The sequence below is a fragment of the Astatotilapia calliptera genome, chromosome 7 (assembly GCF_900246225.1).
Source record: "Astatotilapia calliptera chromosome 7, fAstCal1.2, whole genome shotgun sequence".
Lineage (NCBI taxonomy): Eukaryota > Metazoa > Chordata > Actinopteri > Cichliformes > Cichlidae > Astatotilapia > Astatotilapia calliptera.
In genome coordinates this window covers 18,268,025-18,282,526 of record NC_039308.1, presented here as the reverse complement: position 1 = coordinate 18,282,526, position 14,502 = coordinate 18,268,025, and the positions used below count along the sequence as shown (strand labels likewise).

At 40.0% G+C, this 14,502-nt stretch overlaps 1 protein-coding gene across 8 annotated transcripts in view; it reads left to right on the top strand.

Moving 5' to 3' along the window:
* arhgap24 (Rho GTPase activating protein 24) overlaps window positions 1-14,502 on the top strand; it is a 78,625-nt gene that overhangs the window by 59,409 nt on the left and 4,714 nt on the right. For all 8 annotated transcript variants that reach the window (XM_026173541.1, XM_026173542.1, XM_026173544.1 and 5 more), the window contains 3 exons: window positions 871-993; window positions 8,445-8,652; window positions 13,530-13,662. In XM_026173541.1, the coding sequence (XP_026029326.1) occupies window positions 871-993; window positions 8,445-8,652; window positions 13,530-13,662 (464 nt within the window). The remainder of the gene's footprint in view (window positions 1-870; window positions 994-8,444; window positions 8,653-13,529; window positions 13,663-14,502) is intronic.

The following is a 14,502-nucleotide window of genomic DNA, read 5'->3' as shown; positions in this document are numbered from 1 at the left end:
AGCCTTGCATTTTTAACTATTGCACCAAACTGACAGCTCCGGTGTTGAAAGCACTATTTATGCAACATTCACATTAAACACATGCATGACTCTCTGTGTGAGCCAGCAAACAGTTTAGGCATCTCTTTTTATCTCTTTCTTTGTATCACTTCATTAGGAGTAAACCTTGCCCCCCCCCCCCCCCCCCCTGCTGACCTGTCATGTTGTGTTCTAGTCTATTAATAGTTTTCATATGCAACATGCAGATTTCATCCATCTGATGCGATCACTGTGGCAGGATCCCTGGTGGTCAGAGTCATAAATAATTAAACTGCTAGTCTGACGCCTCATTTGTCTTCTTAAGAGCTCGTCTCTTCTGCATCCCTGTGAAATGCAGCAAGTTGTTTTGTTTATCTCGATGAAGCTGATGTAAAGGCTCTGTTGTCATAGTGATCACTGCAGCCAGATTGGTTATGTGAAACAGGTACAGTCTCCACTTCAGTCTGTCTGGTATGACATGACAGGAGAGTGCTTGTGGCCATTATCCACAGGTTAAATCAAGATACAGAGCCTGCCTCTAATGGAACATGCTGAGAGACAAGCATTTGCCTTTGACTGTGTGGTGCGCGTGTTTCAGAAGACGTATAGTTGTGAAATGGAGTTCAAGTAATTTATGTCAAACAAAGACATTTAATGGCAACCTTGGTTACCAGAAGGTCTTATCTTGTCATTAGTCTCTGTCCGTTCAGAAATGTGTTTTGCAGCCAGCTGGTGATTTCTTGTCGTGCTGAAAAACGTTATTCTCGATTCATGTTATTTTAGTTCTTGCTGGAGAGCGTGCAGTTTTGGATCTTGCATCATTTAAATTTTTCCTCCCATTTATTTATACAGGTGGAGAAAGAGAGCGGATGACAGCCAACCATGAGACCTACCTTCTTATGGCCAGCACCCAGAATGACATGGAAGACTGGGTGAAGACAATCCGAAGAGTCATCTGGGCGCCTTTTGGTGGAGGTTAGTACATACTATTTTGGTTTCCAACAGTTGTGAAACGAAGACGTTGAAGATGTTTTGTCTCCAGTAAATCCAGCCCACATCTTCTCTTCACAGCATTGTGCTCTAGCCCCTACCTGAACGTATAAACTCACTCTGTGTTTGGTCAGCAAAACCCATTTTGGACAAGTAAAAGTCTTAATATATGAATATATTTATACAATGTGCATACCTGTGGAACGTGCATTCAAAGTTTACCTGCTTTATTGTCATTTGAATTATATCAGAAGTAACAAACGATTGTGATGCAAAAACACAGATGAATATATTTATACAATGTAGATATAGTTGAGATGACCTGCTGAATCTCGCACTGAAGATCAGAATGGAGGAGAAAAGAGATTTAAGTGACTTTGAAAGTGGAATGGTTATTAATGCCAGACAGACTGGTCTCAGTATTTCAGAAACCATTGATTTACTGGGATTTTCCCACATAGTTGTCTCTAGGGTTTACAGAGAATGGTCTGAAAAACTGAAACTACCCCAGATTCTCTGGGTAAAAATGAATTGTTGATACCGCAGAAGACAATACCAGACTACTTCAAGTTCATAGGAAAGCAAAGTAATTAAAATAACTACTAGTTGCATATTTTGGATATGCTCTTCTGCATGTCCAAGATATGTACATCTGAACACACAGCGTATTAGTGGTAACATTTATTTGAATTATTCTGTTTTTAACTGTTTGAATGTGTAGACATCAGCAAGACAACCTGCAGAAGTTCAAACACAGCTGTAGAAGGGGGACGAAAGGTGATTTAAGCGACGTTGAATGTGCCATGGTCAGTGTTGGTCAAGTTACTTGAAAAAAGTAATCAGTAACTAATTACTGATTACTTCCCCCAAAAAGTAATCCCGTTACTTTACTGATTACTTATTTTCAAAAGTAATTAATTAGTTACTTAGTTACTTTTTAAAAACACGATTTACAACCTGAAGAGGTGATAAAGCGATAGATCTTTCAGCCCAATTCTACTTTTTCTGCATAATCCATCATACAAAATGTAATCAAATGGAAAAGTCTCTTTTTTTTTAACTTGTTTTATCAGTTTTAATCTTTTAACTTTATGCATCAAGCAAAAAAATGTAATTATATGCAACATTCTCTGACTTGAATAAATTAGTTTAAGATTTAAACCTATTTTCTGCACATTCCAGCACATAAAATAAAATATTTTTAGTGTTTACACTCACTCTGTTTTACTTGCATCAAATAGATGCAAGTAAAACACAGCAGAAAATAAATAAAGTCAAAGACTAGCGGTCCTGTTGCTCTATTTTCACCGTAAAGCAGGACTGGGGGTAGGCGGAAGTTTACCCTGGTGCAGGTGTGCCGCGGTCAGTTGAAGAATCCACGAGTTTCTCTGTGAGTTTCCCATTATGTCGTTGCGCTCTCGGTGCTTGCTTGGAAGTTTAGGGATTTTTTTCGCTGTAAAAAGAAGTTTTCTTCCCACGCACGATGGACGCTAATGTTTTTGTCACTTTTTACGGAATCAAACTCAAAGTAAGGTCAGTACTTCCACGCTTTAAACGCTGCACGCTCATACTCTCTCCCACAATCGATATGTGGTCCATTGTTGATCTGCACACAGCTGTTGTCACTAACGGCGCACTCGCTTACGTCACTGTCATGAGACATTCTCGCAAAAAATCACGGTTTTAGTAACGCAGTAACGCAGCGTTCCTACGGGAAAGTAACGGTAATCGAATTACCGTTTTTGCAATAGTAATCCCTTACTTTACTCGTTACTTGAAAAAAGTAATCAGATTGCAGTAACGCGCCCATCTCTGGCCATGGTTGTTGTCCAACACAACCGTCCTTATGGTTTACAGAGAAAAAGAGTAAACCTCAAGTGAGCGACAGTTCTCTGGCAGGAAGTGTCATGTTTGTTCTAGAGGTCAGAGGAGAACGACCAGTCTGCTGAACAGTGATGCAAAAGAGCATTTCTAAATGGACAACACATTGAACTTGAAGCACATGAACTGTAGCAGCAAAAGACCACACTGACTGCCACTCCTTCCAGCTGAGAACAGGAAACACCTACTCTTTAAAATAGGAAAACAGAAGATTTAAAAAAACAATAAAGCATTTCCTCATCAGATGAGTCTTGATTTCTGCAACATGCAGAATTTGGTGTAAACAGCATGAAAGCATAGATTACTTGTATCAAATGATCAGGCTGCTGGTGGTGATGCAATGGTGTCGGGTATTTTCTGGGACACTTGGACACCATGTCCCTTCATCATCACTGTGTACCCTACTGATGGAAGCTTCCATTAGAAAGACATGCTATTTTACAAAGCTCAAATAATCTCAAAGTGGCTTCTTGAACTCGGAGTGAGTTCACTGTAACGAAATAGCCTCCACAGTCAGCAGATCTTAAATCCATCACCTCTGGCATGTGGTGGAACGGGACAAATCTGCAGCAACTGTGTAATGTGGATGTTTCAAGCAGCAGTCTATGGCACAAAGAGCTGGTAAAGTCCACTGAGTATAAAATAAGAGTGTGCTGGCATTTAAAACCTTTTTTTCCCCTTGTGGCATCATGGCATGTGTTCCGGGTGGCATTATCACAGTACTTGGCCATTACTTGACATAATAATGTTTTCAGTGTCTTTTGAAGTATCAAATCCAAGTCTGTGCTTCTTGAATCTCCACATAGCATTTTTGTTTTTCATTTCTACCCAGCCTGGTCATGTCATGTAATAAAGGAACACAAATGCATTCTATAGCGGTTACATGTGTCAAGTGAGCTGAAATCTAATCATAAAATAAGCTGTGAGTCATCGCTCAAGTGCATGATGCTGTAATTGTTCTCATGAAGTTGTTCCTGACTTTGGAATTAGCGTGCTGATTACCGAGCCTCCCGCTGCGCCGCCGTGGTTTCGTTATCCACCGCCTTGGCAGACACCGGCCTACTTTGTGTAAGAACAGGGCACAAGTGCAGCATTTGTAACTGGACAGCCAGTTCAGGCAGCTCTCAGTAACAAAATGAATAGAGGAGGCAGAGCTGGCCCCTCTGTTTTCAGTGCAGGCAGCTTGATGTCTATTGCAGCTGACTGCTCTTCAAAAGGATGAGCCATTCGTCAAAGATACCACACGAAAGGTGGCTCCATGCTGGACCAGAGCCAGGCTGTCTTTGTCTCTGTCATGCACACATATACAGAGCCCAGACACATGCGCGCACACACCACACACACATATTCCAGCTTTTCACATTTTGCAGTAGCAGCAGAAGCTAGCTGAGCACGGATTGGCTGACGAGTGATCCTGAAGTGTGGTGAAACTCTGTTCAGTAAGTGACAGGAAGGCGGCTGCCAGAATGAATGAGCCCCCCTTGAAACCTTTACCGTCATGCTGTGATGCCACTCGCTGCGATGTGGCATTAACCGCAACAAACACTTAAGCAGGAAAGAGTGTGAGATGTGCAGCTGCGGCTTTTCCGTCTGGATCTTTGGAGATCTGTGTCATGGTAAATGTCAGTTGTCTTTTCGTAGTTTGGGGAAGTGTTTGAATTTGAAAAGAGCTTCTTTTAATATTTTCAAAATGCCTCATTTCCAAGCCATGTTCCCTGTGGTAAATGTCAGCTATTCCAGACTGCTGTGCCATTTCTGTCCAGTTTTGTCTGATCCCTGTGCCGCACTGACTTTCAGTAATAGTGGTGGTCATAACAATTTTCATCTATTAATTCAGCTCCTCACCTCCTGCGCACTTGTGCACTTTCAGCTTCAATGTGGCTTCCAAAACTGTCATAACTTACAGTAAAAAAAATTGCTTTTAAATGTGACCCCACAGATAAGCAGCACACAGTTAAGTACATTTATCTGTCTTCTGGCTTTGGATTGCAGTGTCCTCTTCTAAACTTCCTTTGATCTCAACTCCATAAAAGCTGGAGAAAGTTTGTTTTTAAATGTCAGTCGGGATGTGAGATCAGCCATCATTTGCCTTTATATTATGCTTCTGAGCTTTAAGTAGTATTTATAGACTATCAGTAGGAGGGAACAAATGTTTTTAACCATATTGTGTCTAATTAAGTGGCAAATTTTAAATTATGTTCATTCTTCTAATCATAAATACAGATCACACTCCGAGAGTAGTTGTCCTAACTGTTAATTTCATCCATACCAAATCTCTGAATCATCGTTACGTTTTAAACCATCTTAATAACGAAAGCATTACCTAAGTCCTGCCACGGCACACCGAGCGATGGTAAAACAAACAGAGCTGCATCAGCATGTTTCTGTCTGGAGGCGTATTGTTGAATCTAAACTTTATTTCCTTAACGACAATCCAGACCGGCCTCGTCAGTTTTGTAAATTGGCAGTTCATTAAATGCAAATGTTTTACACGTTTGCATGTTTTACCTTTACACTAAAGGTCAGAGAAGCAATTCGAGGTTTTTTATGTGGATTATCATGAAATGTCTTATTGGTTTGTATTTGATAAAACAGGTTGTATGTTGTCCATGAACTAAAATCACTTTTATACTTGTGTGTGTGAGTGAGAGAGAGAGAGAGATTCTGTGCAACTGGCAGATACTAAGATTTTTTGCAGAGATGTCACTCATGTGCACGCTTTGGTCTTGTGGTTTGTCCCATATCCAGCACTATTGGGAGCGCCAAATATTCATATAACACTTGCTCACACTCTGCATAAGCTGGTGCACACACACACACAAACACACACACACACACACACACACACACACACACACACACAAACACACACACACACACACATTTACATGTGACCCAGGAAAACATTCCTAGACTCATGACCAAAACGTCTGGAGGAATGACCTCATTTTCACTCATTTTTTTTCCCTTTCTTCTCTTTTCGATACACGCGGATATTAATCATTCTTTACTAAAGTGAAGCTGAGCTCTTCTGTATTTTACTCTGGTCTGTCTAATATTTGGAAAAGTGGACCCACAGCTTCAGATATTTCACTGTTTTGTCATATTGGGGTTGCTGTGAAGATCGAAGTGGCAAAATCCCAGAGCGACTCCAGACTTCTGAGGAGCTTCTTCTCATCAAGCAAAGACAGCTTTCTGAGAGATGGAAATGAGAACAGTTTGGCCGACCCGCTGTCAAACTGATGCATCCAGTCTATTCCACTGCTTTTGTTTTGTTCTCTGTCATTTCTGCAAAGATTAGGGCTGGTTTTGGGAAAATGCTTGTGTGCACGCACTTGAAAATTTGCACCTCTGGTATGTTTTCTTATCACAAATTTATTAATAGGCCTTTTTTCTGGAAACTTAAAAGTTGCGTCATTTTTAAGAGGGGTGAGTAATTACATTCGCTTCTAATGAGAAATGTTTTGAAGCCTTTGCAGCAGTTTGTGGGAAAAGTCTCAATACACCTGTTGAAAATCTTAAGCTTCTAGTTTTTTAGTGTCTATTTCAGACCCTGGCTATTTGAAGCCGTTTCTTGCTGTGTTAAGGAGGATGCTGGTAGGCTGAATCGGTTTCCGGCGTCTGATTGTACCATGTTGTACCACGTGTGTGTATGTGTGTGAGTAGCCTCTCTCTGTATCTGGAGACTGGAAAAGTATGCAGATCCAAATCTCTCAGGAAGGCAGCTTTAATCCCCTCTTGTGTTGCATCCACATGAGACGGCTGTAAATGGAAATCAGGCTGGGTTTTTTTCTACAGCGTCTGCCTCGGACAAAAGGCGAGAGGTGCTCAGGAAGTTAGAGATTTGATCATCAGACTAAGTGTGTGTGTGTGTGTGTGTGCGTGTGCGTGTGTGTGCGTGTGCGTGTGTGTGCGTGTGCGTGCGTGTGTGTGTGTGTGTGTGTGTGTGTGTGCAAGAGAGAATATTTTACATTTTATTTGCTTGGATTGTCAGGAAAACCTTATCATAAATTCCTTTCAATTGATTTAACTGCTCTCTTTGATGTTACTTGAGCTGTAGATGGTATGCTAATGGCCTCTGCAATTCTTTGAGAAATGTCAGGGAGTTCAACATATTAAACAGCATTGATTTCTCTAGATAAAAAAAAAATATATATATATATATATATATATATATGAATAAATATCTTGTACACACTGTTAGGGCTGCTCGATTATGGCAAAAATGATAATCACGATTATTTTCACTGAAATTGAGATCACGATTATTTGACGATATTTATTTAACCCTTTAAGACCTACTATAGAACCAAGTCCACCAGAGCTTATATTATTTTTTTACATGCTGTAGTGCCATTTGTGGGAGCATTTCAAGTTGCTATACATCAATACAACTGTTATAGCCCATATTTTAATAATATGTATGCATTAAGTCCATAGTAATTACATAAATTGCAAAAAAGTGCAATAAACTACAAAAAAAATTGAAAATCGCTTTTGTTTTGTTTACATATATTTCTACTTGGAGAAATTTAAGAGGTTTATCCCTCAAAACTTTAAATACAATAAAGTTGCAAAAAATAGTTTCCCACCACAGGAAATTTATTTTGAGTGTCTTCATAGTTTTATTTTGGAGATACAGCAATTTTTATATACTGCAGGAAAAACAAAAAACAATCCTATGATGCAAATTTGCAAAGAAAACAGCATGTGCATCATTTCACTGTGGGAAGTGTTACGAACAGCTGATAGGAACGGCAAAGCGTGTTTCTGGAATATTATGTTTTTGTTCCTGCAAGCGCTTTTTATGCAATTTTTGCAAAGCTATATGTGGAACGAAACTGTGACCGAGGACAAGCTGATGGCATAAGATGTAAGTACAACTCCTCCGGTTTCATATGCAAAACAAATTATTGCGCTAGCTTACACGGTTCAGGTTCTACAGGGATTTAAAAATAGTTACGCAAAACGGAGCGTGCTGCTCTGACCGGCTTTAAAGGGTTAACAATGACTTTAAAAAAATAATATAACATAGTGTGCAACACCACTGAAGTTTTTTTTTTTTTTTTAAACTCTCTTTTCAACCAACGGCAGTCACTCTCCAAATAACTTCTGCTTAGCTTTCCGAGCTTCCCTCGGGTCCTCTTAATCAGCGGTCTCCAACCTTTTTTGCGCCACGGACCGGTTTATGCCCGACAATATTTTCACAGACCGGCCTTTAAGGTGTCGCGGATAAATGAGGGAGGGGCTAATAATCGGCTCAGTCATTTTTAATGATCGTTGAAAGCCCAGATCGTAATCGTGATTAAAATTCGATTAATTGAGCAGCCCTACACACTGTATTAAATTATAAGCTTGGCTGCATAACAAAATGTAAACAGCATAAATAGAGTATAAGTGTATACTTCTGCCTACTCCTTTTCAAACAAAAAAATGGAATGATATTTTGTAATGATTGTGAATGTACATGTTTGAAATAAAAAGGAACTGAACTGAAGAGTTGACATTTATCACCTTTATAGCATTAGCAAACTTTTTGTGTGTGTCTGTTTCAGGGATCTTTGGTCAGAAGCTGGAAGAGACCGTGCGGTATGAACGCCGGTTTGGGAACAAGCTCGCCCCTATGCTGGTAGAGCAGTGCGTGGATTTCATTCGGCAGAGGGGTCTTCAGGAAGAGGGCCTTTTCAGGCTGCCAGGACAGGCCAACCTGGTCAAAGAGCTGCAGGATGCCTTTGACTGTGGAGAGAAGCCCTCTTTTGATTGGTAAGCAGAAATGTGCCCGTACAGGCTGGTTTAGATTTCCTCAGTGCGTTTTAATGTCGACTTGATACGTTCGGCTCGGGGAGTTGAAATGCAAAAAAAGTGGGCGGGTTAGTACAGGGTTCAGTTGTATCTGCTTAGAGAAACTTGAGTGATACAGCTGCTCGAAACCTGTATCAATTATGAAAGACATAATTATTTAATTTAGGAATATTTAATATGTATCTTAAGTCTAAGCAATGTGATAATTGAAGCTTGGCAAAAACATTATTGTTATGATTTATTAAACTGAGGATAAGTACCTGAATAAGTATCAAGCTGCTTGAACAGCGCTATCACAAAGACCGATGTGGTAAATCCATGATAGTTAAAATGTATGATAACTCCCCTCCATGCAGGGAGAGGTCAGATAGTGTGCAAATATGAGGAATATTTGCACACTATCTGTCCACTATCTGTTGCAGGCACCATATTCATACCTGACCTGGTGAGATGTCTCTTGCACACGATGATGTATCAGAACAAATTTCCTCAGCTCTTTTCATGTCTTATATTTAAAACACAGCCTCATTGTTCAACCATCTTTACTGTGGGAGTTCTGCAGGTCTCCCAAATTCTGTCATAATTCATATTAGCACTTGGCCTCCTTTGGCTGTCTTCTTCTGCATGGCTAATGTCCAATTTGTCAGTTTTATGGTTACCACTTGGAGGTCAGTCTCAGGTCATTCTGGTGGAATGTTAGCTTGTGAGATGAAGCTGTCATCGTTATCAAACATGGGTGTTTAACTTGCCAGTTTTCATTTTGTCCCTCTGAACACAACAGCTTGAATATCGCCTCATTACATTAGAGAAAACACAACTCTGTTGTTGGTTATTTGTGTGTTGCATTTTGCCACACATTATTCGGATTTCAAATAATCAAAACTGAACCGGTTTTGCATTTTTGAGCACAACCACACAGATAATAAACAAATGCAGGCAGTTACCTTATTATATAATAAGGTTTAAGGACCCATATGCCCCTTGACCTCCTTAACAGGTATTTTCTGTTGCTGAATTAGACCTCTGGACTGAGTGGGTGTGTGGAGAGCACAGAAAGCGGCACAGCTCAGTTCATTGACGTGTCTGCTCAGAGGAACATTTTTGTGCACAAATGAGTTTTTCTGTGTCCCATCAGACCAAAGTCATCATCTTGATTGGAGCTTACTGAATTCCACCAAATTTCTGCTAAATCTAAATCAAAGACAAATTATTCTGTCCAGTATGATGAAAACAAGAATGCAACAGTTTGCTCCTAACCATCATTACGGAGCAATAATAGACAAAAATAAGAGTCTGAGCAGTACAGTGGTGATGACATTAGCACTGCCGCCTCACAGAAAAAAAGATTTCGACTCAACCCTGCCTCTCACCCAGTGACAGCTGGTACAGGTGCCAACCTCCCATTATCCTGCATTGGATAAGCACTTAACAGGACCTATAGGTGGATGGAAACTTTCATGATATGTTAGTTTGTGAGATAGCACCACTTTGTCAGAGAAAAAAGGGGTGTGCCCTGGACAAGATTGACAGTCCAGCACAGTGTTAACACAGAAAGGCAGACAACCAGTCGCAATATTCATTCCCAGTTTACAATCACCAGTTAAAGGTTTGAGCCCCTTGAAAAATCCCAAGTAGGGCAGGAAAACTTAACATAGAAGTAGGGATGTCACAATATCAGAAATGTGTTTGCTAAAGAAGTGTTTGCAGAGTAGCCAAGTGACAGTACGAGGTATAATATGAGCTTATTTTAAAGCATTTCATGTTAACCGATGGAGTCATGAACGGATGGATGGAAGTTAGCCAATGCCGTCCATTTAGCGTATTGAAAATAGTTGATTGTACAACAGCAAAACTGTCTCAAACTTAATGGCAATCTGTATCTTAAACTTGTGTAAATGTAAACTGCCTGGTTCCAGAGTAACAGCAGCCTCAGTACGTACAGTATGCTGCACAGGGTATCTAAAACAAAACAAGAACCGCCACTTTGTCCAAATTTTTGTATTTAAATGTAGATCGGTTCTACAGATCTCGGAAGGGCTCTAACCAGAAAAAAAAAGTGCTGTAGACACCAGTTTCACAACACAAGGTACAAATATCCAAGATAATCAACTTATTTCCTATTTGTACAACTGAAAGTATGTGTGGACTTGAACTCAGATTTTGGGAAGTTAAAACAATGTTGCAAAATGGACAAATGCGTGCTCTAACATTTGAGGATATATAAAAACAACAGAAATATGGAAGTTGGAATTGCAGGTTGTGTTTGTTATTGTAAAATGTTAAATATCAGTCTAAAAGTAATTAATTACTTGAAAAGTAACTATTGCGTTACTTTTTTTAAAAATGTAACCCTCTGGGGTCCAGGGTATAATTGGCCATTTTTCACTACTTTTGATTAAACCTCTATATTTCACCTTTAAAAACTATTTACTTTGCCTTGTTTGGTATCATTCTTTTCAGCACAACCTCACGTGTCTGAATTTACAGTTATGTTTTCATTTTGACATACTGCATTAACACAATTGATCATAAATCAGACAAAAAACATAAATTCCAAGTAGAAAAGTTTTTTTACTGTAACATCCACAAACATGTTTAATTAATCATATTTCATAACTTTAAATGCAACTATAAATTGTCAATTTAAAATCCTATGCACAGGTTTTGCAAACAAAGTTGTTTGCAGTCATTTACCTTTTACCCTTTTTTAAATAACCATTTCAAACTATTTACAGAACAATCAGCTGTTCTGCATCAATAAGATGCCGCACAAACTATTTGTGCCACTCCAAAAAAATAATTTCTGTCCATTATAAAGGAGAACATCACAGCCTGATACCTGCAGGTCTGACAGCAGCAGGTGTATCACTCCTCCTGTTTCTACCTGGAGACAGCAGTCGCCTCATTGTTCTGACACACAACACAAAACTATCCACAACACTACACACTAACTACACAAGACAACACATTAACTACACACTCCAAACACGCTAAACGTCACAAATCTCTCACATCTCAAAACTCGCTCTCTCTCTCGCTCTCTCTCTCGCCATCACTCCTAAAACTTCCCCCTCTTTCTAAACAACCAAATGTCTTGGTGCCATATCATTATTGATTGGTCGACATGGTGCATTTTTCCACCAACACGAAAGGGGTGGGGGGGGTTTTGTCCTTTTTTTTTTTTTTTTTTTTTTTTTTTTGCTCATAAGCAGAGGGTGCTTGCTAGCGCTGTCCTTAGACAACATGACGAAAGTATTCAGGAAAAAACACGCATATATTGTTTATCATGACTCTGGTTTTACGTGGCCTATTAACACAATTTAAAAACTGGTATATATCACCTTGTTGCTGCTTGTTGCTTGTTGTTGTTGTTGTCATGTGATTGGCTTACCACGACCACGGTACTTTATTCTTCCTCACTCAAACAGCAGCACTCATGTGATTGTTTTACCCCCTTAGCAGCTTCAGGTGTTGTGCCAAAAAGTGTTCGTCTGCCAGAAAGCGATTGCCGTCCGCGGGAGTGCACAGTTGCTTAAAGCTGTAGCGACCAGATTACTTACAGCTACTTCCGTGCAACTGATATAAACTGGACACAGGTTCAACCATCTGTTTTTTGAAAAATAGTAACGGACCACATTTTCTTGTTAGTAACGGTAACGGCGTTGTAACGATAGAAATAGTAATTAGTTAGATTACTCGTTACTGAAAAAAGTAACGCCGTAAGTAACGCCGTTAGTCCCATCACTGGTTTGCTCTGGTCTTTTTCAAAAGCACTTGAAGCCCGTCCATCCATTTTCTTAACTACTTATCCACTTGATAAGCCTTGTAAGGCAGCCAAGCTCTCATTTATATCCGTTATCTCCACAGGTAATATTTTAGACCAATAAAGATCAGTAAACTGTGAGAATCACCCTCTTCACGGTAAATTCAGCTCAGTGATGTCCAGGATTAATGGACTGGGAGAAAAAAAACCCTTATTTCGTGCTTTTCTTTCCTTTGGCAGGGACGTGGTAGCCAGCCACACAAACTTTCCGAGGCATCTCTTTGTTCAGTATTTTGCCAACAGTAAAAAGGAACAATCATACTTCCCAATTATACACCTGCTGTTATATTATGCTGTGTGTAGGTGGCTGTAGGAGACTAAGCACTGATTGTTTAATGCAGCAGCCTTCATCTAGAGCATACTTGAGTAATGAAACATACTGAGCCAAGCTATGGATCGCTTTTTTCACAGCATTGTGCCACTCCAACCAATAACATAAATAAAACCTGGATGAAACTGTCAGGATCGACTCTATAAATCAACATCTCACCACTTCCCGAAATTCAAATTCACACTGACGAGTGCGTCCATCACGTCCTCTGCACAGTAACACATTTCTGCCCTCCTGTTTGTGCTTTGCTGTGGTAGAAACTACAGCCTCCCGTGTACCTGCCTGTGTCTGATTTTGATGTCCCTCATCTTGCGAATTCCCTCATTAGTGACCTCCTGCCTTACGACCTCCTGCCTGCCTCGCCAGCTGCTCCAGAGGCTGCAGTGGCCTCTTGGCAGACGTTTAGGCTGGTGCTGGCGTATTAAATAAATCAGAAAGTGCCGATTGGAAACAGAGAAAATAAAAACTGGAAAATGATTGTACCACCTGCATTAGCAGTCAGTAGTTGGTCAGTAATGTCAGTTGTATGCATACACTACAGCTACACTATTACAGCTTGACATTTTTCTCCAACAGTGTGAAACCTAAAGTTGGAGTTGGCCTCATGGTGATTGCTGTTTGTCTCCATGCGGTTCAGGATAAATGATGGCCCTAACTTTTTACCGGTGTCTTGTCTCTCAACAGTAACACAGATGTGCACACAGTAGCTTCTCTGCTGAAACTGTATCTCAGAGAGCTGCCCGAGCCCGTCATCCCCTTCCAGAAGTACGATGAGTTCCTGTCCTGCGCCAAGCTCCTGGGCAAAGATGATGAAATGGTAAGAAACATGCGATGATTGCTTTCTTTGTAACCACATCTACTGGCAAATTAGCTTTCGCACACATACGGATTTTTTTTTTTTTTTAAAGTTTCAACCTTTATAACAATAAACGTTGGTACTGAAAAGCCCTCACAGAAGTCTTATTCTTTGGCTTTTAATCTGCTCTTTTGCCGCCCAGTCATCCGCGCTCAGCCCTGTGTTTCACACACAATGACTTTGTTGAGTCCGTTTTGACTTTTAACATCTAAATAGGATTTCGCTCACACCATGAGGCATGGTCGGCAGCATGGCTGGGGTTAGCCTTTTGCTCCCTCAGTGTCTTTCCCCTCTTCAGCATTCCTGAACCTAAGTTTGTGGTTTTTGTGTGTGTGTGTGTGTGTGTGTGTATATGCTACAGATGGGTATGAGAAGACATATGGTAAAGTGTGGATGAGTTTCCTCACTTTTTAACCCTCCTGGGACTTTGAAGTTGAAAGGAGATGGATGGAAAAGAGTTCACTATTTTTTATTTTTTTTTTATGTGAAAAGGCCTCAGAGCGTTTCCACATATCCTTTATTCTCAGTAACCTAACTGAGACTACTTCTGATTCAGTGGCACATCCATATAGATAGTTTATAAATGGGTATAATGATAAATCCTCTTATATCTGGTTTGCTTTTTCTAGTCACAGTTTTGTATCGAGAGCAAAAAGGATTTTCATTAAATATAAAGCTGGAATACTTGGGTTTTTCTAAGGGTGATACAAAATGTGTCAAGAAAATATTCCCTATGCCATTAAACTACCAGCAGCAACATGAACAGCTGATACAAGGCAGCATGGATCCATGCTTTCATCC